The sequence below is a fragment of the Somniosus microcephalus genome, unplaced genomic scaffold (assembly GCF_052327205.1).
Source record: "Somniosus microcephalus isolate GS21.2 unplaced genomic scaffold, FLI_Smic_1.0 unresolved_chr1, whole genome shotgun sequence".
In the NCBI taxonomy this organism is placed as follows: domain Eukaryota; kingdom Metazoa; phylum Chordata; class Chondrichthyes; order Squaliformes; family Somniosidae; genus Somniosus; species Somniosus microcephalus.
Window position 1 is genome coordinate 33,876,859 of NW_028225179.1, and position 27,874 is coordinate 33,904,732.

Sequence of the window (27,874 nt, forward strand, 5' to 3'; positions counted from 1 at the left end):
GGACGACCCAAAGCCCCTTTCACCATCTCAGGACGTCCCAAAGCCCCTTTCACCATCTCAGGACGACCCAAAGCCCCTTTCACCATCTCAGGACGTCCCAAAGACCCTTTCACCATCTCTGGACGTCCCAAAGCCCCTTTCACCATCTCAGGACGTCCCAAAGCCCCTTTCACCATCTCTGGACGTGTCAAAGCCCCTTTCACCACCTCAGGATCTCCCAAAGCCCCTTTCACCACCTCAGGATGTCCCAAAGCCCCTTTCACCACCTCAGGACGTCCCAAAGCCCCTTTCACCATCTCAGGACCTCCCAAAGCCCCTTTCACCACCTCAGGACGTCCCAAAGCCCCTTTCAGCATCTCAGGACGACCCAAAGCCCCTTTCACCACCTCAGGACGTCCCAAAGCCCCTTTGACCAACTCAGGACATCCCAAAGCCCCTTTCACCACCTCAGGACGTCCCAAAGCCCCTTTGACCAACTCAGGATGTCCCAAAGCCCCTTTCACCAACTCAGGATGTCCCAAAGCCCCTTTCACCACCTCAGGATGTCCCAAAGCCTCTTTCACCACCTCAGGACGTCCCAAAGCCCCTTTCACCACCTCAGGATGTCCCAAAGCCCCTTGCAACACCTCAGGACGTCCCAAAGCCCCTTTCACCACCTCAGGTCGTCCCAAAGCTCCTTTCACCACCTCACGATGTCCCAAAGCCCCTTTCACCATCTCAGGACATCCCAAAGCCCCCTTCACCAATAGAGGATGTGCCAAAGCCTCTTTCTCCATCTCAGGACGTCCCAAAGCCCCTTTCACCATCTCAGGAGATCCCAAAGCCCCTTTCACCATCTCAGGACGTCCCAAAGCCCCTTTCACCATCTCAGGATGTCCCAAAGCCCCTTTCACCACCTCAGGACGACCCAAAGACCCTTTCACCATCTCAGGAGGTCCCAAAGCCCCTTTCACCACCTCAGGACATCCCAAAGCCACTTTCACAATCTCAGGATGTCCCAAAGCCCCTTTCACCACCTCAGGACGTCCCAAAGCCCCTTTCACCACCTCAGGATGTCCAAGTCCCCTTTCACCACCTCAGGAGATCCGAAAGCTGCTTTCATCACCTCAGGACATCCTACAGCCCCTTTCACCATATCAGGACATCCCAAAGCCCCTTTCACCATCTCAGGATGTCCCAAAGCCCCTTTCCCCCCCTCAGGAGATCCCAGAGCCCTTTTCACCATCTCAGGATGTCCCAAAGCCCCTTTCAGCACCTCAGGAGATCCCAAAGCCCCTTTCACCACCTCAGGACGACCCAAAGCCCCTTTCACCATCTGAGGACGTCCCAAAGCCCCTTTCACCACCTCAGGAGGTCCCAAAGCCCCTTTCACCATCTCAGGAAGTCCCAAAGACCCTTTCACCATCTCAGGACGTCCCAAAGTCCCTTTCACCATCTCAGGAGATCCGAAAGCCCCTTTCACCATCTCAGGATGTCCCAAAGACTCTTTCACCACCTCAGTAGATCCCAAAGCCCCTTTCACCATCTCAGGACGTCCCAAAGCCCCTTTCACCATCTCAGGATGTCCCAAAGCCCCTTTCACCATCTCAGGATGTCCCAAAGTCCCTTTCACCATCTCAGGATGTCCCAAAGTCCCTTTCACCATCTCAGGAGATCCCAAAGCCCCTTTCACCATCTCAGGATGTCCCAAAGCCCCTTTCCCCACCTCAGAATGTCCCAAAGCCCCTTTCACCACCTCAGGATGTCCCAAAGCCCCTTTCACCACCTCAGGATGTCCCAAAGCACCTTTCACCACCTCAGGATGTCCCAAAGCCCCTTTCACCATCTCAGGATGTCCCAAAGACCCTTTCACCATCTCAGGATGTCCCAAAGACCCTTTCACCATCTCAGGATGTCCCAAAGCCCCTTTAACCACCTCAGGATGTCCCAAAGCCCCTTTCACCACCTCAGGATGTCCCAAAGCCCCTTTCACCACCTCAGGACGTCCCAAAGACCCTTTCACCACCTCAGGATGTCCCAAAGACCCTTTCACCATCTCAGAATGTCCCAAAGCCCCTTTCACCACCTCAGGATGTCCCAAAGCCCCTTTCACCATCTCAGGACGTCCCAAAGCCCCTTTCACCACCTCAGGACAACCCAAAGCCCCTTTCACCATCTCAGGACGTCCCAAAGCCCCTTTCACCATCTCAGGATGTCCCAAAGCCCCTTTCACCACCTCAGGATGTCCCAAAGCCCCTTTCACCATCTCAGGACGTCCCAAAGCCCCTTTCACCACCTCAGGACAACCCAAAGCCCCTTTCACCATCTCAGGACGTCCCAAAGCCCCTTTCACCATCTCAGGATGTCCCAAAGCCCCTTTCACCACCTCAGGATGTCCCAAAGCCCCGTTCACCACCTCAGGACGTCCCAAAGCCCCTTTCACCACCTCGACGTCCCAAAGGACCTTTCACCTTCTCAGGATGTCCCAAAGCCCCTTTCACCACCTCAGGACGTCCCAAAGAACCTTTCACCATCTCAGGACGTCCCAAAGCCCCTTTCACCATCTCAGGATGTCCCAAAGCGCCTTTCACCATCTCAGGAGATCCCAAAACCCCTTTCAACATCTCAGGACGCCCCAAAGGCCCTTTCACCATCTCAGGACGTCCCAAAGCCCCTTTCACCATCTCAGGAGATCCCAAAGCCCCTTTCACCATCTCAGGAGAATCCGAAAGCCCCTTTCACCATCTCAGGATGTCCCAAAGCCCCTTTCCACCACCTCAGGATGTCCCAAAGCCCCTTTCACCACCTCAGGATGTCCAAAGCCCCTTTCACCACCTCAGAATGTCCCAAAGCCCCTTTCACCACCTCAGGATGTCCCAAAGCCACTTTCACCATCTCAGGACGTCCCAAAGCCCATTTCACCATCTCAGGACGTCCCACAGACCCTTTCACCACCTCATGTCGTCCCCCAAGCCCCTTTCACCATCTCAGGACGTCCCAAAGCCCCTTTCACCACCTCAGGACATCCCAAAGACCCTTTCACCAGCTCAGGACATCCAAAGCCCCTTTCACCAACTCAGGATGTCCCCAAAGCCCCTTTCACCACCTCAGGATGTCCCAAAGCCCCTTTCACCACCTCAGGATGTCCCAAAGCCCATTTCACCATCTCGGGACATCCCAAAGCCTCTTTCACCACCTCAGGATGTCCCAAATCCCCTTTCACCACCTCAGGACGTCCCAAAGCCCCTTTCACCATCTCAGGACGACCCAAAGCCCCTTTCACCATCTCAGGACGTCCCAAAGCCCCTTTCACCATCTCAGGACGACCCAAAGCCCCTTTCACCATCTCAGGACGTCCCAAAGCCCCTTTCACCATCTCAGGACGTCCCAAAGCCCCTTTCACCACCTCAGGACATCCCAAAGCCCCTTTCACCAACTCAGGACGTCCCAAAGCCCCTTTCACCACCTCAGGATGTCCCAAAGCCCCTTTCACCACCTCAGGATGTCCCAAAGCCCTTTCACCACCTCAGGGACGTCCCAAAGCCCCTTTCAGCATCTCAGGACGACCCAAAGCCCCTTTCACCACCTCAGGACGTCCCAAAGCCCCTTTCACCACCTCAGGACGTCCCAAAGCCCCTTTGACCAACTCAGGATGTCCCAAAGCCCCTTCTCACCAACTCAGGATGTCCCAAAGCCCCTTTCACCACCTCAGGATGTCCCAAAGCCTCTTTCACCACCTGAGGACGTCCCAAAAGCCCCTTTGACAACTCAGGATGTCCCAAAGCCCCTTTCACCACCTCAGGACGTCCCAAAGCCCCTTTGACCATCTCAGGATGTCCCAAAGCCCCCTTGCACCACCTCAGGACGTCCCAAAGCCCCTTTCACCATCTCAGGATATCCCAAAGCCCCCTTCACCAATAGAGGATGTGCCAAAGCCTCTTTCTCCATCTCAGGACGTCCCAAAGCCCCTTTCACCATCTCAGGAGATCCCAAAGCCCCTTTCACCATCTCAGGACGTCCCAAAGCCCCTTTCACCATCTCAGGATGTCCCCAAAGCCCCTTTCACCACCTCAGGACGACCCAAAGACCCTTTCACCATCTCAGGAGGTCCCAAAGCCCCTTTCACCACCTCAGGACATCCCAAAGCCACTTTCCCCACCTCAGGACATCCCAAAGCCCCTTTCACCACCTCAGGACAACCCAAAGCCCCTTTCACAATCTCAGGATGTCCCAAAGCCCCTTTCACCACCTCAGGACGTCCCAAAGCCCCTTTCACCACCTCAGGATGTCCAAGTCCCCTTTCACCACCTCAGGAGATCCGAAAGCTGCTTTCATCACCTCAGGACATCCTACAGCCCCTTTCACCATATCAGGACATCCCAAAGCCCCTTTCACCATCTCAGGATGTCCCAAAGCCCCTTTCCCCCCCTCAGGAGATCCCAGAGCCCTTTTCACCATCTCAGGATGTCCCAAAGCCCCTTTCAGCACCTCAGGAGATCCCAAAGCCCCTTTCACCACCTCAGGACGACCCAAAGCCCCTTTCACCATCTGAGGACGTCCCAAAGCCCCTTTCACCATCTCAGGAAGTCCCAAAGACCCTTTCACCATCACAGGACGTCCCAAAGCCCTTTTCACCATCTCAGGCTGTCCCAAAGCCCCTTGCACCACCTCAGGAGGTCCCAAAGCCCCTTTCACCATCTCAGGAAGTCCCAAAGACCCTTTCACCATCTCAGGACGTCCCAAAGCCCTTTTCACCATCTCAGGCTGTCCCAAAGCCCCTTGCACCATCTCAGGAGATCCGAAAGCCCCTTTCACCATCTCAGGATGTCCCAAAGACTCTTTCACCACCTCAGTAGATCCCAAAGACCCTTTCACCACCTCAGGATGTCCCAAAGACCCTTTCACCATCTCAGGATGTCCCAAAGATCTTTTCACCACCTCAGGATGTCCCAAAGCCCCTTTCACCACCTCAGGACGTCCCAAAGCCCCTTTCACCATCTCAGGCTGTCCCAAAGCCCCTTTCACCACGTCAGGACGTCCCAAAGCCCCTTTCACCACCTTAGGTTGTCCCAAAGCCCCTTTCACCATCTCAGGATGTCCCAAAGCCCCTTTCACCATCTCAGGATGTCCCAAAGCCCCTTTCACCATCTCAGGACGTCCCAAAGCCCCTTTCACCACCTCAGGATGTCCCAAAGCCCCTTTCACCACCTCAGGATGTCCCAAAGCCCCTTTCACCACCTCAGGATGTCCCAAAGCCCCTTTCACCATCTCAGGAGATCCCAAAGCCCCTTTCACCATCTCAGGACGTCCCAAAGCCCCTTTCACCATCTCAGGATGTGCCAAAGCCCCTTTCACCATCTCTGGACAACCCAAAGCCCCTTTCACCATCTCAGGACGTCCCAAAGCCCCTTTCACCATCTCAGGATGTCCCAAAGCCCCTTTCCCCACCTCAGAATGTCCCAAAGCCCCTTTCACCACCTCAGGATGTCCCAAAGCCCCTTTCACCACCTCAGGATGTCCCAAAGCACCTTTCACCACCTCAGGATGTCCCAAAGCCCCTTTCACCATCTCAGGATGTCCCAAAGACCCTTTCACCATCTCAGGATGTCCCAAAGACCCTTTCACCATCTCAGGATGTCCCAAAGCCCCTTTAACCACCTCAGGATGTCCCAAAGCCCCTTTCACCACCTCAGGATGTCCCAAAGCCCCTTTCACCACCTCAGGACGTCCCAAAGACCCTTTCACCACCTCAGGATGTCCCAAAGACCCTTTCACCATCTCAGAATGTCCCAAAGCCCCTTTCACCACCTCAGGATGTCCCAAAGCCCCTTTCACCACCTCAGGATGTCCCAAAGCACCTTTCACCATCTCAGGATGTCCCAAAGCCCCTTTCACCATCTCAGGATGTCCCAAAGCCCCTTTCACCACCTCAGGACGACCCAAAGACCCTTTCACCATCTCAGGAGGTCCCAAAGCCCCTTTCACCACCTCAGGACATCCCAAAGCCACTTTCCCCACCTCAGGACGTCCCAAAGCCCCTTTCACCATCTCAGGACATCCCAAAACCCCTTTCACCACCTCAGGACGTCCCAAAGCCCCTTTCACCACCTCAGGACAACCCAAAGCCCCTTTCACAATCTCAGGATGTCCCAAAGCCCCTTTCACCACCTCAGGACGTCCCAAAGCCCCTTTCACCACCTCAGGATGTCCAAGTCCCCTTTCACCACCTCAGGAGATCCGAAAGCTGCTTTCATCACCTCAGGACATCCTACAGCCCCTTTCACCATATCAGGACATCCCAAAGCCCCTTTCACCATCTCAGGATGTCCCAAAGCCCCTTTCCCCCCCTCAGGAGATCCCAGAGCCCTTTTCACCATCTCAGGATGTCCCAAAGCCCCTTTCAGCACCTCAGGAGATCCCAAAGCCCCTTTCACCACCTCAGGACGACCCAAAGCCCCTTTCACCATCTGAGGACGTCCCAAAGCCCCTTTCACCACCTCAGGAGGTCCCAAAGCCCCTTTCACCATCTCAGGAAGTCCCAAAGACCCTTTCACCATCTCAGGACGTCCCAAAGCCCTTTTCACCATCTCAGGCTGTCCCAAAGCCCCTTGCACCATCTCAGGAGATCCGAAAGCCCCTTTCACCATCTCAGGATGTCCCAAAGACTCTTTCACCACCTCAGTAGATCCCAAAGACCCTTTCACCACCTCAGGATGTCCCAAAGACCCTTTCACCATCTCAGGATGTCCCAAAGATCTTTTCACCACCTCAGGATGTCCCAAAGCCCCTTTCACCACCTCAGGACGTCCCAAAGCCCCTTTCACCATCTCAGGCTGTCCCAAAGCCCCTTTCACCACGTCAGGACGTCCCAAAGCCCCTTTCACCACCTTAGGTTGTCCCAAAGCCCCTTTCACCATCTCAGGATGTCCCAAAGCCCCTTTCACCATCTCAGGATGTCCCAAAGCCCCTTTCACCATCTCAGGACGTCCCAAAGCCCCTTTCACCACCTCAGGATGTCCCAAAGCCCCTTTCACCACCTAGGCACTGTTGTAACATGGGAAACGCGGCAGCCAAAATGTGCACAGCAAGCTCCCACAAACAGCCATGAGGTAAACGCCCCTATTAAGTAGAATGGACCTATGTCACTCGAGTTTAGAAGAATGAGAGGTGATGTCATTGAAACATATAAGATTCTGAGGGGGATTGACAGGGTCGATGCTGAGAGGCTGTTTCCCCCTGGCTGGAGAGTCTAGAACCAGGGGTCACAGTCTCGGGATAAGGGGTCGGCCATTTAGGACTGAGATGAGGAGGAATTTCTTCACTCAGAGGGTGGTGAATCTTTGGAATTCTCTGCCTCAGAGGGCTGTGGAGGCTCAGTCGTTGAGTATATTTAAGGCTGAGATCGATAGATTTTTGTACTCTAGGGGAATCGAGGGATATGGGGATCGGGCCGGAAAGTGGAGTTGAGGTAGAATACAGGAAGCCTGTGTCCAGTGGTGTACCGCAGGGATCGGTGCTGGGTCCCTTGCTGTTTGTAGTGTACATTAATGATTTCGATATGAATGTAGGAGGAATGATCAGTAAGTTCGCAGATGACACGAAAATTGGTGGAGTGGTAAATAGCGAGGAGGGAAGCCTCAGGCTACAGGACGATATAGACAAGTTGGTCAGATTGGCAGAACAGTGGCAAATGGAACTTAACCCTGAAAAGTGTGAGGTGATGCATTTTGGGAGGACTAACAAGGCAAGGGAATGCACAATGAATGGTAGGACCCTAGGAAGGACAGAGGATCAGAGGGACCTTGGTGTGCATGTACATAGATCCCTGAAGGCAGCAGGACAGGTAGATAAGGTGGTTAAAAAGGCATATGGTGTGGAGATGCCGGAGTTGGACTGGGGTGGACAAATGTAAGAAGTCACACAACACCAGGTTATAGTCCAACAGCTTTATTTGACCCCTTGTGACCCCACCTCACTGTTCTTTGATGTAATGTTTTCCTGACTAACCTGTTTGGACACCATTCACACCTTTGATTGCTGTGATTATCTCTCTGCCGAGGTGTGATAAATGGCAGTTGGAAAGATTACCTGTAAACATCTGACATTATTCTCTGACTATATAAGCTGTGTCTTTATGCATTTCTCCACTTCACCTGACGAAGGAGCAGCGCTCCGAAAGCTTGTGATTTCAAATAAAGCTGTTGGACTATAACCTGGTGTTGTGTGACTTCTTACAAAAAGGCATATGGGATTCTTGCCTTCATTAGCCGAGGCATAGAATATAAGAGCAGGGAGGTTATGATGGAGCTGTACAAAACGCTAGTTAGGCCACAGCTGGAATACTGTGTGCAGTTCTGGTCACCACACTATAGGAGGGATGTGATTGCATTGGAGAGGGTGCAGAGGAGATTCACCAGGATGTTACCTGGGCTGGAGCGCTTCAGCTATGAAGAGAGACTGGACAGGCTGGGGTTGTTTTCCTTAGAGCAGAGAAGGCTGAGGGGACCTGATTGAGGTGTACAAAATTATGAGGGGCATAGATAGGGTAGATAGAAAGGAACTTTTCCCCTTAGTAGAGGGGTCAATAACCAGGGGGCATAGTTTCAAGGTAAGGAGCAGGAGGTTTAGAGGGGATTTGAGGAAAAACTTTTTCATCCAGAGGGTGGTTGGAATCTGGAACTCACTGCCTGAAAGGGTGGTAGAGGCAGGAACCCTCACAACATTCAAGAAGCATTTAGATCAGCACTTGAAACGCCATAGCATACAAGTCTATGGACCAAATGCTGGAAAATGGGATTAGAATAGACGGGGCTTGATTGCCGGCGTGGACACGATGGGCTGAAGGGCCTCTTTCTGTACTGTATAACTCTATGGGCTCGATTTTCAGTGTGCCATGGTGTCGGGATTGGAGGCGTGCGGGGGTTTAAGTTCCCAAAATCGTGGGTCCCGCCCCCAACCCGCCTGCACAAGTAGTTAACAGGCAGTTTTTAGCCTAATCCCTATTTTTAAGCTTGAAGTGAGGAGGCGGACCATCGGGTTGAAGGACTTGGAGGGGTCGAGACGTCCGGTGTTCAGGTGACTGATGTGTGCATGAGTGCAAAGGTAAGTGTGTTTGGTGTGTCTAAAGTGATTAAAGAAGTTTAAATGACCTTTTCTTACCTTTTCAGCCTTCCTTCCTTTAGGTCTCGGGAGTCCCTCATCTCTCCGGCACAGAAAGCAGAATGGCTGCGAACTGTCAAAAGTGACAGCCTTCAGCTTTCTGTGCCGGAGAGATTTCTAATTGAGTCTGTGGAGAAGGACTCAGGTTAGAAGTAAGACTGTCAGTGTTTGACAGTTTCAAACAGCTGTGAAACGCGGATATTTTCATCTGTCAAAACCTCTTGACAGATGAAATTTCAATCTGTGACGTCACCTGTTGCCGGGTGGCCCTTAATTGGCCTGCTGAGCCCGCTGGACTCAATGGAGGTGGGACTACAACCCCGAAAGTTGTAGTCCTGCCTCCTGAATGAAAATCCAGCCCTAGGACCCTATGACTATGACTCTAAGATCAGCCATGATCTTATTGAATGGCGGAGCAGACTCGAGGGGCCGAATGGCCGACTCCTGCTCCGAATTCTTATTTTTCTGATGACCCAGATAGTGGTGATGGTTGAGGGGTAAACATTGGCCTCAGAACTCCCTCTTTGCTCTTCCTCCAATCGCGGCCGAGGGATCCTTTATGTCCCACCTGGTAGCGGGAGATAAAATGGCCGCCCGCGGAGGCCTGACCTAACCTTTCACGCTGCTCTCCCCGTCTCCTCCCCGTGTCGTCTTCTTTGGCAGGGCGTAGTGAGTCGCTGTCCTCGCCGCCTTGGCGTCCGATCCTGCGGGAGAGGGAGCCGGTCAGTTTCGTGAATGGAGGATTGAAGGAAAGAATTCGCATTTCTCCAGCGCCTATCACCACCTCAGGACGTCCCAACGCGCTTTACAGCCAATGAAGTACTTTTTGAAGTGTAGTCACTGTTGTAATGTAGGAAACGCAGCAGCCAATTTGCACACAGCAAGCTCCCACAAACAGCAATGTGCTAAATGACTGGATCATCTGTTTTTAGGTGTTGGCTGTGGGATAAATATTGGCCCAGGACTGAGGGGCGAATCCAACTTTGCTCTTCTTCCAATCTTGGCCGTGGGATCTTTAATGTCCACCTGAGAGGGCAGATGGGGCCCTCAGTTTAATGTCTCATCCGAAAGACGGGGGCAGTGCTCCCTCAGTACTGTCCCTCCGACAGTGCAGCGCTCCCTCAGTACTGCCCCTCCAACAGTGCAGCGCTCCCTCAGTACTGCCCCTCCGACAGTGCAGCGCTCCCTCAGTACTGTCCCTCCGACAGTGCGGCGCTCCCTCAGTACTGCCCCTCCGACAGTGCGGCACTCCCTCAGTACTGACCCTCCGACAGTGCGGCGCTCCCTCAGTACTGCCCCTCCGACAGTGCAGCGCTCCCTCAGTACTGCCCCTCCGACAGTGCGGCGCTCCCACAGTACTGCCTCTCCGAAAGTGCGGAGCTCCCTCAGTACTGCCCCTCCGACAGTGCGGCGCTCCCTCAGTCGTGGGGAACTGGGGGAGTGCCGGCCTGGATTAAGGGGTTTGAGTCTCTGGTGTGTGTGTGGGGCTCGAACCCATGACTCTCTGACTCCGAGGGGAGAGAGAGGGAGACCCACTGAATAACGGCGGTCACTGTGAGTTTGGGGTTGGGGTGGGGAGTGCGGACATTGACTATGCAGCAGAAAGAGAGCAGAAGTCACTTACCAGCGGGGCAGTGAACTTGTGCGCGAACCTCCTGTTTTGGACCAGAGTTACAATCTGGCTCGAGATATTCTGTGAATAGAATAATCTGTTATATATCCGATTACAGTAACACTGCCCCCAGTTACAGTCAGACAATGGGCAGCCTGTTCCCTATCGGAGGGGATTAACTCTCTCACCCACCTCTCCCCAGTTACAGACACCGGGCAGTCTGTTCCCCATCGGAGGGGGTTAACCCTCACACCCACCTCTCCCCAGTTACAGACACCGGGCAGCCTGTTCCCTATCGGAGGGGATTAACTCTCTCACCCACCTCTCCCCAGTTACAGACACCAGGCAGCCTGTTCCCCATCGGAGGGGGTTAACCCTCTCACCCACCTCTCTCCAGTTACAGACACTGGGCAGCCTGTTCCCTATCGGAGGGGATTAACCCTCTCACCCACCTCTCCCCAGCTACAGACACCGGGCAGCCTGTTCCCTATCGGAGGGGATTAACCCTCTCACCCACCTCTCCCCAGTTACAGTCAGACACCGGGGCAGCCTGTTCCCCATCGGAGGGGATTAACCCTCTCACCCACCTCTCCCCAGTTCCAGTCAGACACCGGGGCAGCCTGTTCCCCATCGGAGGGGATTAACCCTCTCACCCACCTCTCCCCAGTTACAGACACCGGGCAGCCTGTTCCCCATCGGAGGGGATTAACCCTCTCACCCACCTCTCCCCAGTTACAGACACCGGGCAGCCTGTTCCCCATCGGAGGGGATTAACCCTCTCACCCACCTCTCCCCAGTTACAGACACCGGGCAGCCTGTTCCCTATCGGAGGGGATTAACCCTCTCACCCACCTCTCCCCAGTTACAGGGATTGACGATAAGTCGCGAGTGTCTCGCTCAGACACTCACAGTCTGCGGCTGGTCAGAGAGTGCGATCGGACCGCAGCGACCAGACGGGCAGACGGATGACCAGTCGCGAGCGAGCTGTGTCCCGGGAGTGGGTCACTGACCTCGCCCGCCCCCACCTCCCCTCCCTGCTCCCCCGTGTAGGCCGCATGGACCAGCTTCCAACCGAGTGAGCTCGACATCTCACCTTCTGAATCGACGCTCCCCTCGTCACTCCCCGGGACCATGTAATCTGGAGAGAGAGAGAGAGAGAGTGTGTGAGAGAGAGAGAGAGAGTGCGTGAGAGAGAGAGCGCGCGTAAGAGAGAGAGAGTACGTGAGAGAGAGAGTGAGAGTGTGTGAGAGAGAGAAAGTGAGAGAGAGAGAGAGAGAGAGAGAGAGAGTGCATGAGAGAGAGAGAGAGAGTGCGTGAGAGAGAGTGCGAGAGAGAGAGCGAGAGAGAGAGTGCGTGAGAGAGAGAGAGCGCGTGAGAGTGAGAGAGTGAGAGCGAGAGAGTGCGTGAGAGAGAGTGAGAGAGAGAGATTGAGAGAGAGTGTGAGAGACAGAGTGTGAGTGATAGAGTGAGAGAGTGTGTGAGAGAGAGAGAGAGTGTGAGAGAGAGTGAGAGAGAGCGCGTAAGAGAGAGTGTGAGAGACAGAGAGAGAGTGTGAGAGTGTGTGAGAGAGAGAGTGTGAGTGAGAGAGTGAGAGAGAGTGTGAGAGACAGAGAGAGAGTGTGAGAGAGAGAGAGAGACAGAGAGAGAGAGAGAGAGAGAGAGACAGAGAGAGAGTGTGAGAGAGAGCAAGATTGTGAGAGAGAGAGACAGAGCGAGAGAGTGTGAGAGAGAGCGAGTGTGAAGAGAGAGAGAGAGCGAGAGTGTGTGAAAGAGACAGAGAAAGAGAGAGACAGAGAAAGAGAGAGCGAGAGTGTGAGAGACAGAGAGAGTGTGAGAGAGACAGAAAGAGAGAGAGAGCAACAGAGTGTGAGAGAGAGAGTGTGTGAGAGAGAGAGTGTGAGAGAGAGAGAGAGAGAGTGCAAGAGTGTGATTCCTGGGATGAGAGAGCTGTCCTATGATGAGAGATTGTGTAGAATGGGCCGATACTCTCCGGAGTTTAGAAGAATGTGAGGTGATCTCATTGAAACATGTAAGATTCTGAGGGGGATTGACAGGGTCGATGCTGAGAGGTTGTTTCCCCCTGGCTGGAGAGTCTAGAACCAGGGGTCACAGTCTCAGAATAAGGGGTCGGCCATTTAGGACTGAGATGAGGAGGAATTTCTTCACTCAGAGGGCGGTGAATCTTTGGAATTCTCTGCACCAGAGGGCTGTGGAGGCTGAGTCGTTGAGTATATTCAAGGCGGAGAGCGATAGATTTTTGGACTCTCGGGGAATCGAGGGATATGGGGATCGGGCGGGAAGGTGGAGTTCAGGTCGATGATCAGCCATGATCTTATTGAATGGCGGAGCAGGCTCGAGGGGCCGAATGGCCGACTCCTGCTCCTAATTCTTATGTTCTTATGTGAGAAAGTGTGAGAGAGAGAGAGAGCGACTGAGAGAGAGACTTCGGTCCTCTGTTACAGCAAGTCTCTCCCCTTCCCCTCCCCTCTCCTCCCGCTCCCCTCCCCACCTCGTTCTCCTCTCCTCCCCTCCCTCTCCATTTTCTCCACCTCCCACTCCCCTACCCTCCCCTCCTCCCACGACGCCCCCTCGCTCCAACTCCCCTCTCCTTCCCCATCCCCTTCTGATTTACTCCTGCCCCTCTACCCGCTCCCTCCCCTCTCCCTCTCCTCCCCCTCCCTTCCCCCCTCTACCCCTTCCTTCCCTCAGCCTCTCCCCTCCCGCTCCACATCCCCTCTCCCCGCCTCCCCCTCACTCCTCCTCCTCTCTCCCTCCTCCTACCCCTTCCCCCCCCAATCTCCCTCAATCCCCCTCCGCCTATCCTCCCCACATTGTCGATAACCAGAGGACACAGAATTAAGGTTACTGACAGAGGGGGGGAGGGATGAGTGTTAACGAGAATTTTAAAGTGGGCACACAATCAGAGGGACCTTGGGGTGCACAAAACTCAGGGATAGAATACAACAGCAAAGAAGTTATTACTAAACCTTTATAAATCAAGGCCTCAGCTAGAGTATTGTGTCCAATTCTGGGCACCGCACTTTAGGAAGGGTGTCAGGGCCTTGGAGAGGGTGCAGAGGAGATTGACCAGAATGATACCAGGGATGAGGGACTTCAGTGATGTGGAGAGACTGGAGAAGCTGGGGTTGTTCTCCTTAGAGCAGAGAAGGTTAAGGGGAGATTGACCAGAATGGTACCAGGGATGAGGGACCTCAGTAATGAGGAGAGACTGGAGAAGCTGGGGTTGTTCTCCTTAGAGCAGAGAAGGTTAAGGGAGAGATTGACCAGAATGTTACCAAGGATGAGGGACTTCAGTGATGTGGAGAGACTGGAGAAGCTGGTATTGTTCTCCTTAGAGCAGAGAAGGTTAAGAGGAGATTGACCAGAATGGTACCAGGGGTGAGGGACTTCAGTGATGTGGAGGGACTGGAGAAGCTGGGGTTGTCCTCCTTAGAGCAGAGAAGGTTAAGGGAGAGATTGACCAGAATGGTACCAGGGATGAGGGACTTCAGTGATGTGGAGAGACTGGAGAAGCTGGGGTTGTTCTCCTTAGAGCAGAGAAGGTTAAGGGGAGATTGACCAGAATGGTACCAGGGATGAGGGACTTCAGTGATGTGGAGAGACTGGAGAAGCTGGGATTGTTCTCCTTAGAGCAGAGAAGGTTAAGGGGAGATTGACCAGAATGGTACCAGGGATGAGGGACTTCAGTGATGTGGAGAGACTGGAGAAGCTGGGATTGTTCTCCTTAGAGCAGAGAAGGTTAAGAGGAGATTTGATAGAATTGTTCAAAATCATGAAGGGTTTGTCTGTTAGTATTTACAGGGGATCCCCGGGAATGTGTCAGTATTTACAGGGGGTCCCCGGGAGTGTGTCAGTATTTACAGGGAGTCGCCGGGATTGCATCAGTATTTACAGGGTGTTCCCCGAGAGTGTGTCAGTATTTACAGGGTGTCCCCGGGGAGTGTGTCAGTATTTACAGGGTGTTCCCCGGGGGTGTGTCAGTATTTACAGGGGGTCCTCGGGAGTGTGTCAGTATTTACAGGGGGTCCCTGGGAGTGTGTCAGTATTTACAGGGTGTCCCCGGGGAGTGTGTCAGTATTTACAGGGTGTTCCCCGGGAGTGTGTCAGTATTTACAGGGGGTCCTCGGGAGTGTGTCAGTATTTACAGGGTGTCCCCGGGAGTGTGTCAGTATTTACAGGGGGTCCTCGGGAGTGTGTCAGTATTTACAGGGGGTCCTCGGGAGTGAGTCAGTATTTACAGGGAGTCCCCGGGAGTGTGTCAGTATTTACAGGGGGTCCCCGGGAGTGTGTCAGTATTTACAGGGGGTCCCCGGGAGTGTGTCAGTATTTACAGGGGGTCCCCGGGAGTGTGTCAGTATTTACAGGGGGTCCCCGGGAGTGTGTCAGTATTTACAGGGGGTCCCTGGGAGTGTGTCAGTATTTACAGGGTGTCCCCGGGGAGTGTGTCAGTATTTACAGGGGGTCCCTGGGAGTGTGTCAGTATTTACAGGGGGTCCCCGGGAGTGTGTCAGTATTTACAGGGGGTCCCTGGGAGTGTGTCAGTATTTACAGGGGGTCCCCGGGAGTGAGTCAGTATTTACAGGGAGTCCCCGGGAGTGTGTCAGTATTTACAGGGGGTCCCCGGGAGTGTGTCAGTATTTACAGGGGGTCCCTGGGAGTGTGTCAGTATTTACAGGGTGTCCCCGGGGAGTGTGTCAGTATTTACAGGGTGTTCCCCGGGAGTGTGTCAGTATTTACAGGGTGTCCCCGGGGGTGTGTCAGTATTTACAGGGTGTTCCCCGGGAGTGTGTCAGTATTTACAGGGCGTCCCCGGGAGTGTGTCAGTATTTACAGGGGGGCCTCGGGAGTGTGTGTCAGTATTTAAAGGGAATTCCCCGGGATTGTATCAGTATTTACAGGAATTCCCCGGGAGTGAGTCAGTATTTACAGGGTGTCCCCGGGAGTGTGTCAGTGTTTACAGGATGTTCCCCGGGAGTGTGTCAGTATTTACAGGGGATCCCCGGGAGTGTGTCAGTATTTACAGGGGGTCCCCGGGAGTGTGTCAGTATTTACAGGGGGTCCCCGGGAGTGTGTCAGTATTTACAGGGGGTCCCCGGGAGTGTGTCAGTATTTACAGGGAGTCCCCGGGAGTGTGTCAGTATTTACAGGGGAACCCCGGGAGTGTGTCAGTATTTACAGGGGGTCCCCGGGAGTGTGTCAGTATTTACAGGGGGTCCCCGGGAGTGTGTCAGTATTTACAGGGTGTTCCCTGGGGGTGTGTTAGTATTTACAGGGTGTTCCCCGGGAGTGAGTCAGTATTTACAGGGGGTCCCCGGGAGTGTGTCAGTATTTACAGGGTGTTCCCTGGGGGTGTGTCAGTATTTACAGGGAGTCCCCGGGAGTGTGTCAGTATTTACAGGGTGTTCCCCGGGAGTGAGTCAGTATTTACAGGGAGTCCCTGGGAGTGTGTCAGTATTTACAGGGGGTCCCCGGGAGTGTGTCAGTATTTACAGGGGGTCCCCGGGAGTGTGTCAGTATTTACAGGGGGTGCCCGGGAGTGTGTCAGTATTTACAGGGGGTCCCCGGGGGTGTGTCAGTATTTACAGGGGGTCCCCGGGAGTGTGTCAGTATTTACAGGGGGTCCCCGGGAGTGTGTCAGTATTTACAGGGGGTCCCCGGGGGTGTGTCAGTATTTACAGGGTGTTCCCCGGGAGTGTGTCAGTATTTACAGGGTGTTCCCCGGGAGTGTGTCAGTATTTACAGGGGGTGCCCGGGAGTGTGTCAGTATTTACAGGGGGTCCCCGGGAGTGTGTCAGTATTTACAGGGTGTTCCCCGGGAGTGTGTCAGTATTTACAGGGGGTCCCCGGGAGTGTGTCAGTATTTACAGGGAGTCCCCGGGAGTGTGTCAGTATTTACAGGGAGTCCCCAGGAGTGTGTCAGTATTTACAGGGTGTTCCCCGGGAGTGTGTCAGTATTTACAGGGGGTCCCCGGGAGTGTGTCAGTATTTACAGGGGAACCCCGGGAGTGTGTCAGTATTTACAGGGTGTTCCCCGGGAGTGTGTCAGTATTTACAGGGGGTCCCCGGGAGTGTGTCAGTATTTACAGGGAGTCCCCGGGAGTGTGTCAGTATTTACAGGGAGTCCCCGGGAGTGTGTCAGTATTTACAGGGGAACCCCGGGAGTGAGTCAGTATTTACAGGGTGTCCCCGGGAGTGTGTCAGTATTTACAGGGGGTCCCCCGGAGTGTGTCAGTATTTACAGGGTGTCCCCGGGAGTGTGACAGTATTTACAGGGTGTTCCCGGGGAGTGTGTCAATATTTACAGAGGGTCCCCGGGAATGTGTCAGCATTTACAGGGGGTCCCCGGGAGTGTGTCAGTATTTACAGGGGGTCCCCGGGAGTGTGTCAGTATTTACAGGGGGTCCCCGGGAGTGTGTCAGTATTTACAGGGGGTCCCCGGGAGTGTGTCAGTATTTACAGGGGGTCCCCGGGAGTGTGTCAGTATTTACAGGGGGTCCCCGGGAGTGTGTCAGTATTTGCAGGGTGTTCCCCGGGAGTGTGTCAGTAGTTACAGGGAGTCCCCGGGAGTGTGTCAGTATTTACAGGGTGTTCCCTGGGAGTCACTACGAGACTTACCGTCAGACTCCGGATCCTCCTCCGCACAGATATTCTCGTAGGACATAGCAACTGAAAGGAAGAGAAGAGGGGATTGGATCTCGTACCTTCAGCGGGATTATTAACCGGTGGGGGCGAGGGGGGTCACTGCCACATCGATCCCCACCCACACCGCGCTCCGCACAAAGCAGGTCCCTGACAACCTCTGATACGGTCCCGCGGGATCCTGTGTACAGGGAGCGAGTGTGACCGCCAAACCTGTACTAGGAGCGGTGGGTCACGGTGCCTCATTCTGAGACACTTCGTTCCTCTCTCTGGGCCTCTCTCTCCCTCGGACACCTTTCCCCCTTCACCGACCCTCGTACTCCCTCGCTCTCTGACACGTGCCGCTGTTCAGTAACCGACATACGCTCTCTCCATCTCTCTGACACATACCCTTCACTTACCCTTGTACTCTCTCTCTCTGACACATTCCCCCCTTCACTAACCCTCGTAGTCTCTGGGCTGGATTTTGTCAATGGGAAGCTTTTGGAGGCGGGGCTGCTGCTTGCCCTGTCTCAGTCCCGCCTCCATCAGCTTCTGGCCAACCAGTAGGATTTTCCCCTGATTGACCTTGTTAAGCCCGCACAGCGGGCTCAGCAGGCCAATTAGAAGGAAGTCACTGACAGAGCATGTCAGACTGCTATCTGACAAGATTTCTTGAAAGAAGAAATGTCAGCATTTGACAGCTCGATGAAGCTGTCAAACACTGACATTCTGTGTAGTTTGATGAGTCTTTGTGTTCAGGACTCATCAAACCTTTCAGCATTGCAGAAATCACCTGGCTGTTGGTTCAGAGGATCCAACAGCCAGTCAGTGAAATTTACAATGAAGAAATATCGGGACTCCGGCTCCACAGCGGCTGAAGGCTGTCGGCAGAAACAAAGGTAAGTGAACATTTTCTAACACTTAACACTCACCTTACATACTTAGCACTCCACACTTATACCCATCACTCACCTCTACATCTCACGTTCAGATCCCGCAGACCCCCGCAGACCTCCTTCTCATCTCCTCCAGCCTGGCGGGGTTCCCCGAGGTCAGGATGCCTGCGCCTTGGAAAGTAAAATGGGGATAATCCTATTTTCTGCCTGTTAACTACCTGTTAACAGGCAATTAATAGGCTTCAATCCCTTTCCTGCCTCGAGGAGACGGGACCCAGGGCAGGACGGCTTCCCGCCTCCTGGCAAGAGGGCGCGGAGGCGGGTTGGGGGCGGGTTTGCCACCCGCTCCCAAATCCTGCAACTTTCCCGGCAGTCCCGCTTCCATACCCGCCTCCTCGGGGCTGAAAAAATCCAGCTCTCTGTCTCTCTCTCTCCGACACATTACACCCTTCACTAATCCTCGTACTCTCTCTCTCCATCTCTCTCTCCGACACATTCCCTCCTTCACTAACTCTCTCTCTCTCTGACACATTCTCCCCTTCACTACTCCTCGTACTCTCTCTCTCCATCTCTCTCTCCGACACATTCCCTCCTTCACTAACTCTCTCTCTCTCTGACACATTCCCTCCTTCACTACTCCTCGTACTCTCTCTCCATCTCTCTCTCCGACACATTCCCTCCTTCACTAACTCTCTCTCTCTCTCTGACACATTCCCTCCTTCACTAACCCTCGTACGCTCTCTCTCCATCTCTCTCTGACACATTCCCTCCTTCACTAACCCTCGTACGCTCTCTCTCCATCTCTCTCTGACACATTCCCTCCTTCACTAACCCTCGTACTCTCTCTCTCTCTCTCCATCTCTCTCTGACACATTCCCCCTTCACTCACCCTCGGACTCTCTCTCTCTCCATCCGACACATTCCCTCCTTCACTAACTCACTCTCTCTCTTTCTCTCCCTCCGACACATTCTCCCCTTCACTAACCCTCGTACTCTCTCTCTCTGACACATTCCCCCCTTCACTAACCCTCATACTCTCTCTCTCTCTCTCCATCTCTCTCTGACACATTCCCCCCTTCACTAACCCTCGTACTCTCTCTCTCTCTCTGACACATTCCCCCTTCACTAACCCTCGGACTCTCTCTCTCTCCATCCGACACATTCCCTCCTTCACTAACTCACTCTCTCTCTTTCTCTCTCTCTTTCTCTCCCTCCGACTCATTCTCCCCTTCACTAACCCTCATACTCTCTCTCTCTCCATCTCTCTCTCCGACACATTCCCTCCTTCACTAACTCTCTCGCTCTCTCTCTGACACATTCCCTCCTTCAGTAAACCCCGTATGCGCTCTCTCTCCATCTCTCTCTCCGACACATTCCCTCCTTCACTAACTCTCTCTCTCTCTGACACATTCCCTCCTTCAGTAAACCCCGTATGCGCTCTCTTTCCATCTCTCTCTCCGACACATTCCCTCCTTCACTAACACTCTCTCTCTGACACATTCCCTCCTTCACTAACTCTCTCTCTCTCTGACACATTCCCTCCTTCAGTAAACCCCGTATGCGCTCTCTTTCCATTTCTCTCTCCGACACATTCCCTCCTTCACTAACACTCTCTCTCTGACACATTCCCTCCTTCACTAACTCTCTCTCTCTCTGACACATTCCCTCCTTCAGTAAACCCCGTATGCGCTCTCTTTCCATTTCTCTCTCCGACACATTCCCTCCTTCACTAACACTCTCTCTCTGACACATTCCCTCCTTCAGTAAACCCCGTATGCTCTCTCCATCTCTCTCTCCATCTCTGGGTTTCCGCCACTAACTCTGGGTTTCCTCCACCCCCCGCACCCCCACCCCCACCCCGTTCGATACCGAGGGTGAGGTCTCAGTCTGTCCGCACCCTCACCTGCCCAGGTAAAATAAAACCTCACCGTCTAGGTTCCAATCGTTGGGATTTGTTGGAGTCAAATCCTCTTCCACCGCCGCTCCCCTCCCTCCCTCTTGCGAAGTGAGGTTCTCGTAGCAGGTCGAGTGCGAACCAGCCCAGCCTGTGGTCCCGTCTGGAGAAGGAGACGGTCGAGGAGTTTAGAATTCCACCGAGACCAGAGAACGTAGGAAATAGGAGCAGGAGTCGGCCATACGGCCCCCTCGAGCCTGCTCCGCCATTCAATAAGATCATGGCTGATCTTCTACCTCACCTCCACTCTCCCGCCCGATCCCCATATCCCGTCATTCCAAAAATCCATCGATCTCAGCCTTGAATATACTCAACGACTGAGCCTCCACAGCCCTCTGGGGTAGAGAATCCCAAAGATTCACCACCCTCTGAGTGAAGAAATTCCTCCTCATCTCAGTCCTAAATGGCCGACCCCTTCTCCTGAGACTGTGACCCCTGGTTCTAGACTCTCCAGCCAGGGGGAAACAACCTCTCAGCATCTACCCTGTCAAACCCCTTAGGAATTTTATACGTTTCAATGAGATCACCTCTCATTCTTACATACGAACATACGAATTAGGAGCAGGAGTAGGCCACTCGGCCCCTCGAGCCTGCTCCGCCATTCAATAAGATCATGGCTGATCCGATTACTCCACATTCCCGCCTACCCCCGATCACCTTTTGTTGTGTATGTAACCTGTTCCACCTTAAGAGAGCTTAAGCCTGTTCCACCTTAAGAGATGTACTACTTTCTCAGGCTGCTGTAGACGTAATACCGGGGGTGAACACACCGGTATATAAGCACTGTGCAGTAATCTTGTATTCAGTGTAGTCCCTACCTCCAACCAGTAAAGACCTGTTTTATTGTTACTCATTAGTCTGAGTATTAATTACTTGAACAACTCACAGACTTAACACTGGCGACGAGTCAGGTTCTTACCCTGCGGCAGTTATTCCACGGCGGTTGAAGAGAGGTTTCAAACCTCACCACTCACCACCCCACTGGAAGCGACAGGCATTAGGACCCTGAAGCCTCCATCAGCTTGTGAACCGGAGTAGAAGACAGGACTGGGGAAGAGAGAGGTACAGGGCGATAGCGATCGGCAGATAAGGGCCGGGCCGCTTTCAAGTGCGAGGCGCAGCCGGGCCATCGATCGCATCCGCTGATAAGGGCCGCACTCGGGCGATCGCGGCGAAGATAAGGGCCGCACTCGGGGGCTGAAGGGAGACGGCGTCGGGGGACGGGTGAAGACCGCCAAGCGCGGGAAAACCGCCATTTTGTGGGCGGAGGACGACGGCAAGAGCGGGAAGCCGCCATCTTTGATAACAAGTAAAGAAAATAAAGCCTGAGAAAGTAGTACATCTCTTAAGGTGGAACAGGCTTAAGCTCTCTTAAGGTGGAACAGGTTACATACACAACACCTTTCACCCTCTTGCTTACCAAGAATCTATCTACCTCTGCCTTAAAAATATCCACAGACTCTGCTTCCACTGCCCTCTGAGGAAGAGAGTTCCAAAGACTCACCACCCTCTGAGAAAAAATTTCTCCTCATCGCTGTCTTAAATGGGCGACCCCTTATTTTTGAACAGTGACCCCCTAGTTCTAGATTCTCCCACAAGAGGAAACATCCTCTCCACATCCACCCTGTCCAGACCCCCTCAGGATCTTCTGTTTCAATCAAGTCACCTCTTACTCTTCTAAACTCCAGCGGATACAAGCCGAGCCTGTCCAACCTTTCCTCATAGGACAAGCCGCCCATTCCAGGTATTAGTCTAGTAAACCTTCTCTGAACTGCTTCCAACGCATTTACATCCTTCCTTAAACAAGAAGACCAACACTGTACACAGTACTCCAGATGTGGTCTCACCAATGCCCTGTATAACTGAAGCATAACCTCCCTACTTTTGTATTCAGTTCCCCTCGCAATAAACAATAACATTCTATTAACTTTCCTAATTACTTGCTGTACCTGCATAGTAACCTTTTAGAAACATAGAAACTAGGAGCAGGAGTAGGCCATTCGGCCCTTCGAGCCTGCTCCGCCATTCAACGAGATCATGGCTGATCATCCAAACCCTAGCACCCGGTCCCTACACCGACAGCCATCCCACCCAAGCCCCATCCCCGTAACCCCGCATATTTAATCCCCCCTAACACTAAGGGCCAATTTTTATCATGGCCAATCAACCTAACCCGCACATCTTTGGACTGTGGGAGGAAACCGGAGCACCCGGAGGAAACCCACGCAAACACGGGGAGAATGTGCAAACTCGACACAGACAGTCACCCGAGGCCGGATTTGAACCCGGGTCCCTGGCGCTGTGAGGCAACAGTGCTAACCACTATGCCACCGTGCGATTCATGCACTAGCACACCCAGATCCCTCTGCATCTCAGAGCTCTGCAATCTCTCACCATTTAGATAATATTCTTCTTTTTTATTCTTCCTGCCAAAATGGACAACTTCACATTTTCCCACATTATACTCCATTTGCCAGATCTTTGCCCATTCACTTAACCTATCTATATCCCTTTGTAGCCTCCTTATGTCCTCTTCACAATTTACTTTCCTACCAAGGATAAAAGCAAAAGACAGGAAGGAGAAAAACAAAAGTGGCAGGCAGAGAAATCAAGGGTTTAAATCAAACATGGCCACAGTAAATAATAATTCTAAAAGATCTAAGAGCATTAAACAAACAAGCCTGAAGGCTTATGCGAGGAGCATTCGTAATAAGGTGGATGAATTAGCTGCGCAAAAAGAGGTAAACTATTATGATATGATTGGGATTACGGAAACATGGCTCCAGGGTGGCCAAGGCTGGGAACTCAACATCCAGGGGTATTCAATGTTCAGGAAAGATAGGCAGAAAGGAAAAGGAGGTGGGGTAGCATTGCTGGTTAAAGAGGGGATTAACACAATTGAAAGGAAGGATTTTAGCTCTGATGATGTGGAATCTGTATGGGTAGAACTGAGAAATACCAAGGGGCAGAAAACGTTAGTGGGAGTGGTATATAGACCTCCAAACAGTAATGCGGAGGTCGGGGATGGCATTAAACGGGAAATTAGAGAAGCGTGCAATAAGGGCACAGCAGTTATCATGGGTGACTTTAATCTACATATAGATTGGGCTAACCAAATTAGTAACAATACTGTGGAGGAGGAATTCCTGGAGTGTATACGGAATGGTTTCCTAGACCAATATGTCGAGGAACCAACTAGAGATCAGGCTATCTTAGACTGGGTATTATGTAATGAGAAAGGATTAATTAGCAATCTTGTTGTGCGAGGCCCCTTGGGTCAGAGCGATCATAATATAATCGAATTCTTCATTGAGATGGAGAGGTGAAATAGTTGACTCAGAGGCTAGGGTCCTGAATTTAAATAAAGGAGACAACGATGGTATGAAATGCGAGTTGGGTAGGATTGATTGGGGAATGTCGCTCAAAGGGTTGATGGTGGGTGGGCAATGGCAAACATTCAAAGACCGAATGGATGAGCTACAGAATTTGTTCATCCCAGTTTGGCATAAAAATAAAACAAAAAAGGTGACAACCGTGGCTAACGAGGGAAATTAGGGATAGCATAAGATCCAAGGAGAGGACATATAAATTGGCCAGAAAAGGCAGTAAATCTGAAGATTGGGAGCAGTTTAGGATTCAACAAGGGAGGACAAAGGGATTAATTAAGAGGGGGAAAATAGAGTATGAGAGTAAGCTTTCAGGGAACATAAAAACTGACTGTAAAAGCTTTTATAGATATGTGAAGAGAAAAAGATTGGTGAAGTCAAGCGTAGGTCCCTTGCAGTCACAATCAGGGGAATTTATAATGGGGAACAAAGAAATGGCAGACCAATTAAATACATATTTTGGTTCTGTCTTCACAAAGGAGGGCACAAATAACCTCCCAAAGATGTCGGGGAACATAGGGTCTAATGAAAGGGAGGAACTGATAGAAATCAGTATTTGTAGGGAAATGGTGTTCGGGAAATTGATGGGATTGAGGGCCGATAAATCCCCAGGGCTTGATAATCTACATCCCAGGGTACTTAAGGAAGTGGCCCTAGAAATAGTAGAAGCATTGCTGGTCATCTTCCAAAATTCGATAGACTTTGGAACAGTACCCATGGATTGGAGGGTAGCTAATGTTACCCCACTATTCAAAAAAAGTGGTAGAGAGAAAACGGGGAATTATAGACCGGTAAGCCTGAAATTGGTAGTGGGGAAAATGCTAGAGTCCATTATAAAAGATGTAATAGCAGAGCACTTGGAAAACAGTGACAGGATCGGACAAAGTCAACATGGATTTACAAAAGGTAAATCGTGCTTGACTAATCTACTGGAATTTTTTGAGGATGTAACTGGTAAAATAGATAAGGGTTAACCAGTGGTATATTTGGACTTTTAGAAGGCGTTCGATAAGGTCCCGCATAAGAGATTAGCGTGTAAAGTTATGGCACATGGGATTGGGGGCAAGGTATTGACTTGGATAGAGAACTGGTTGGCAGACAGAAAGCAAAGAGTTGGAATAAACGGGTCTTTTTCCGAGTGGCAGGCAGTGACTAGTGGGGTGCCGCAGGGATCAGTCCTAGGACCCCAGCTATTCACAATATAAATGACCTAAACGAGGGAACTAGATGTAATATCTCCAAGTTTGCAGACGACACAAAGCTGGGTGGGCGTGTGTGCTGTGAGGAGGATGCCGAGAAACTCCAATATGATTTGGACAGGTTGGGTGATTGGGCAGAAGCATGGCAGATGCAATATAACATGGATAAATGCGAGGTTATCCACTTTGGTGTCAAAAACAGGAAGGCAGATTATTTTCTGAATGGCAATAGATTGGGAGAAGGGGAACTGCAACGAGACCTGGGTGTCCTTGTGCACCAGTCGCTGAAAGTAAGCATGCAGGTGCAGCAGGCAGTTAAGAAGGCAAATGGCATGTTGGCCTTCGTCGCAAGAGGGTTCGAGTACAGGAGCAAGGATGTCCTGCTGCAGTTGTACAGGGCCTTTGTGAGACCACACCTTGAGTATTGTGTGCAGTTGTGGTCGCCTTATCTGAGGAAGGATGTTCTTGCACCATTCCTATAGCCACGCATTCATCTGAAATATCCTTCTATTTCTACTCTGACTAGCATGTGGCACTGGTAGCAATCCTGAGATTACTACCTTTGAGGTCCTATTTTTAAATTTACCTCCTAACTCCCTCTCATTCTTCTAAACTCTAGCAAATATAAGCCCAATCGACCCAATCTCTCCTCATACGTTATTCCTCCCATCCCAGGTATCAGTCTGGTGAATCTTCGCTGCACTCTCTCCATAGCAAGAACATCCTTCCTCAGATAAGGTGACCAAAACTGCACACAATACTCAAGGTGCGGTCTCACCAAGGCCCTGTACAACTGCAGCAAGACATCCTTGTTCCTGTACTCGAACCCTCTTGCTACGAAGGCCAACATACCATTTTCCTTCTTAACTGCCTGCTGCACCTTCAGCGACTGGTGCACAAGGACACCCAGGTCTCGTTGCACTTCCCCTTTTCCCAATCTATTGCCATTCAGATAATTATCTGCCTTTCTGTTTTTGCCACCAAAGTGGATAACCTCACATTTATCCACATTATACTGCATCTGCCATGCATCTGCGCAATCACCCAACCTGTCCAAATCATACTGGAGTTTCTCTGCATCCTCCTCATAGCACACACGTCCACCCAGCTTTGTGTCATCTGCAAACTTGGAGATATTACATCTAGTTCCGTTGTCTAGATCATTAATATATATTGTGAATAGCTGGGGTCCAAGGACCGATCCCTGCGGTACCCCACTAGTCACTGACTGCCACTCGGAAAAAGACCCGTTTATTCCAACTTTTTGCTTCCAAATAATCTGTGATGTTGGTTGAGGGATAAATATTGGCCCAGGAGACCGGGGAGAACTCCCCATGCTATTCTTCGAAGTAGTGTCATGGGATCTTTTACGTCCACCCTAAAGGGCGGACAGGGCCTCAGTTTAATGTCTCATCTGAAAGACGGCACCTCCGACAATGCAGCGCTCCCTCAGTACTGCCTCTCCGACAGTGCGGCGCTCCCTCAGTACTGCCCCTGCGACAATGCGGTGCCCCCTCAGAACTGCCCCTACGACAGTGCGGTGTTCCCTCAGTACTGGCCCTCCGACAGTGCGGCGCTCCCTCAGTACTGCCCCTCCGACAGTGCAGCCCTCCCTCAGTGCTCCCCCTCCCACAGTGCGGCGCTCCCTCAGTAGTGCCCCTTAAACAGTGCAGCGCTCCCTCAGTGCTCCCCCTCCCACAGTGCGGCGCTCCCTCAGTACTGCCCCTCCGACAGTGCAGCGCTCCCTCAGTGCTCCCCCTCCCACAGTGCAGCGCTCCCTCAGTACTGCCCCTCCGACAGTGCAGCGCTCCCTCAGTGCTCCCCCTCCCACAGTGCGGCGCTCCCTCAGTAGTGCCCCTTAAACAGTGCGGCGCTCCCTCAGTACTGCCCCTTCGACAGTGCGGCGCTCCCTCAGTACTGCCCCTCCGACAGTGCAGCGCTCCCTCAGTACTGCCCCTCCGACAGTGCGGCGTTCCCTCAGTACTGCCCCTCTGACAGTGCGGCGCTCCCTCAGTACTGCCCCTCCGACAGTGCAGCGCTCCCTCAGTACTGCCCCTCCGACAGTGCAGCGCTCCCTCAGTACTGCCCCTTCGACAGTGCGGCGCTCCCTCAGTACTGCCCCTCCGACAGTGCAGCGCTCCCTCAGTACTGCCCCTCCGACAGTGCGGCGTTCCCTCAGTACTGCCCCTCTGACAGTGCGGCGCTCCCTCAGTACTGCCCCTTCGACAGTGCGGCGCTCCCTCAGTACTGCCCCTCCGACAGTGCAGCGCTCCCTCAGTACTGCCCCTCCGACAGTGCGGCGCTCCCTCAGTACTGCCCCTCTGACAGTGCGGCGCTCCCTCAGTACTGCCCCTCCGACAGTGCGGCGCTCCCTCAGTACTGCCCCTCCGACAGTGCGGCACTCCCTCAGTACTGCCCCACCGACAGTGCGGCGCTCCCTCAGTACATCCCCTCTGACAGTGCGGTGCTCCCTCAGTACTGCCCCTCCGACAGTGCAGCACTCCCTCAGTACTGCCCCTCCGACAGTGCGGCACTGCCTCAGTACTGCCCCTCTGACACTGCGGCGCTCCCTCAGTACTGCCCCTCCGACAGTGCAGCGCTCCCTCAGTACTGCCCCTCTGACAGTGCGGCGCTCCCTCAGTACTGGTAACCAGTGAGTGTCGGCCTGGGTTATGGGGCTCGAGTCTCTGGTGTGTGTATGGGGCTTGACCCCACGACCATCCGAAGCAGAGGCGAGAGATGGAGACACAGTAAGAGATGGAAATAGAAAGAGAGAGACAGAGAGAGAAACAGTCAGAGAAGGAGAAAGGTATTGGAGGGAAGGAAGAGGAGGGTGGTGGAGATGGAGGAAGAGAATGAACAGGAGGCACTTTGACTCACCTAATGCAGTGTTCGAGCTCCTGTGGACGTACGACCCGTTTGGCTGGAGCTCCAAGACTGACTTGTCCCTGAAAAAACTACTGGAGATATGAAGAGGTAGAACGGGTTTAGGAGGAAATCTAGTTAGTAAAGACGGGAATGAGTCGGAGAGATGGAGAGAGAGAGAG

The 27,874-nt window shown here is 52.8% G+C and overlaps 1 protein-coding gene across 6 annotated transcripts in view; it reads right to left on the reverse strand.

The window, feature by feature from the left end:
- The window catches only part of LOC147094582 (uncharacterized), a 118,689-nt gene that overhangs the window by 20,534 nt on the left and 70,281 nt on the right, over positions 1-27,874 (reverse strand). For 3 of the 6 annotated variants that reach the window (XM_085974415.1, XM_085974413.1, XM_085974410.1), the window contains exons 7-12: positions 27,708-27,787; positions 20,217-20,345; positions 17,387-17,437; positions 11,844-11,888; positions 10,763-10,831; positions 9,753-9,842 (exon numbers count right to left, since the gene is read on the reverse strand). In XM_085974415.1, coding sequence (XP_085830541.1) covers positions 9,753-9,842; positions 10,763-10,831; positions 11,844-11,888; positions 17,387-17,437; positions 20,217-20,345; positions 27,708-27,787 — 464 coding nt within the window. The remainder of the gene's footprint in view (positions 1-9,752; positions 9,843-10,762; positions 10,832-11,843; positions 11,889-17,386; positions 17,438-20,216; positions 20,346-27,707; positions 27,788-27,874) is intronic. The other 3 variants (XM_085974414.1, XM_085974412.1, XM_085974411.1) reach the window with 2 other exon arrangements.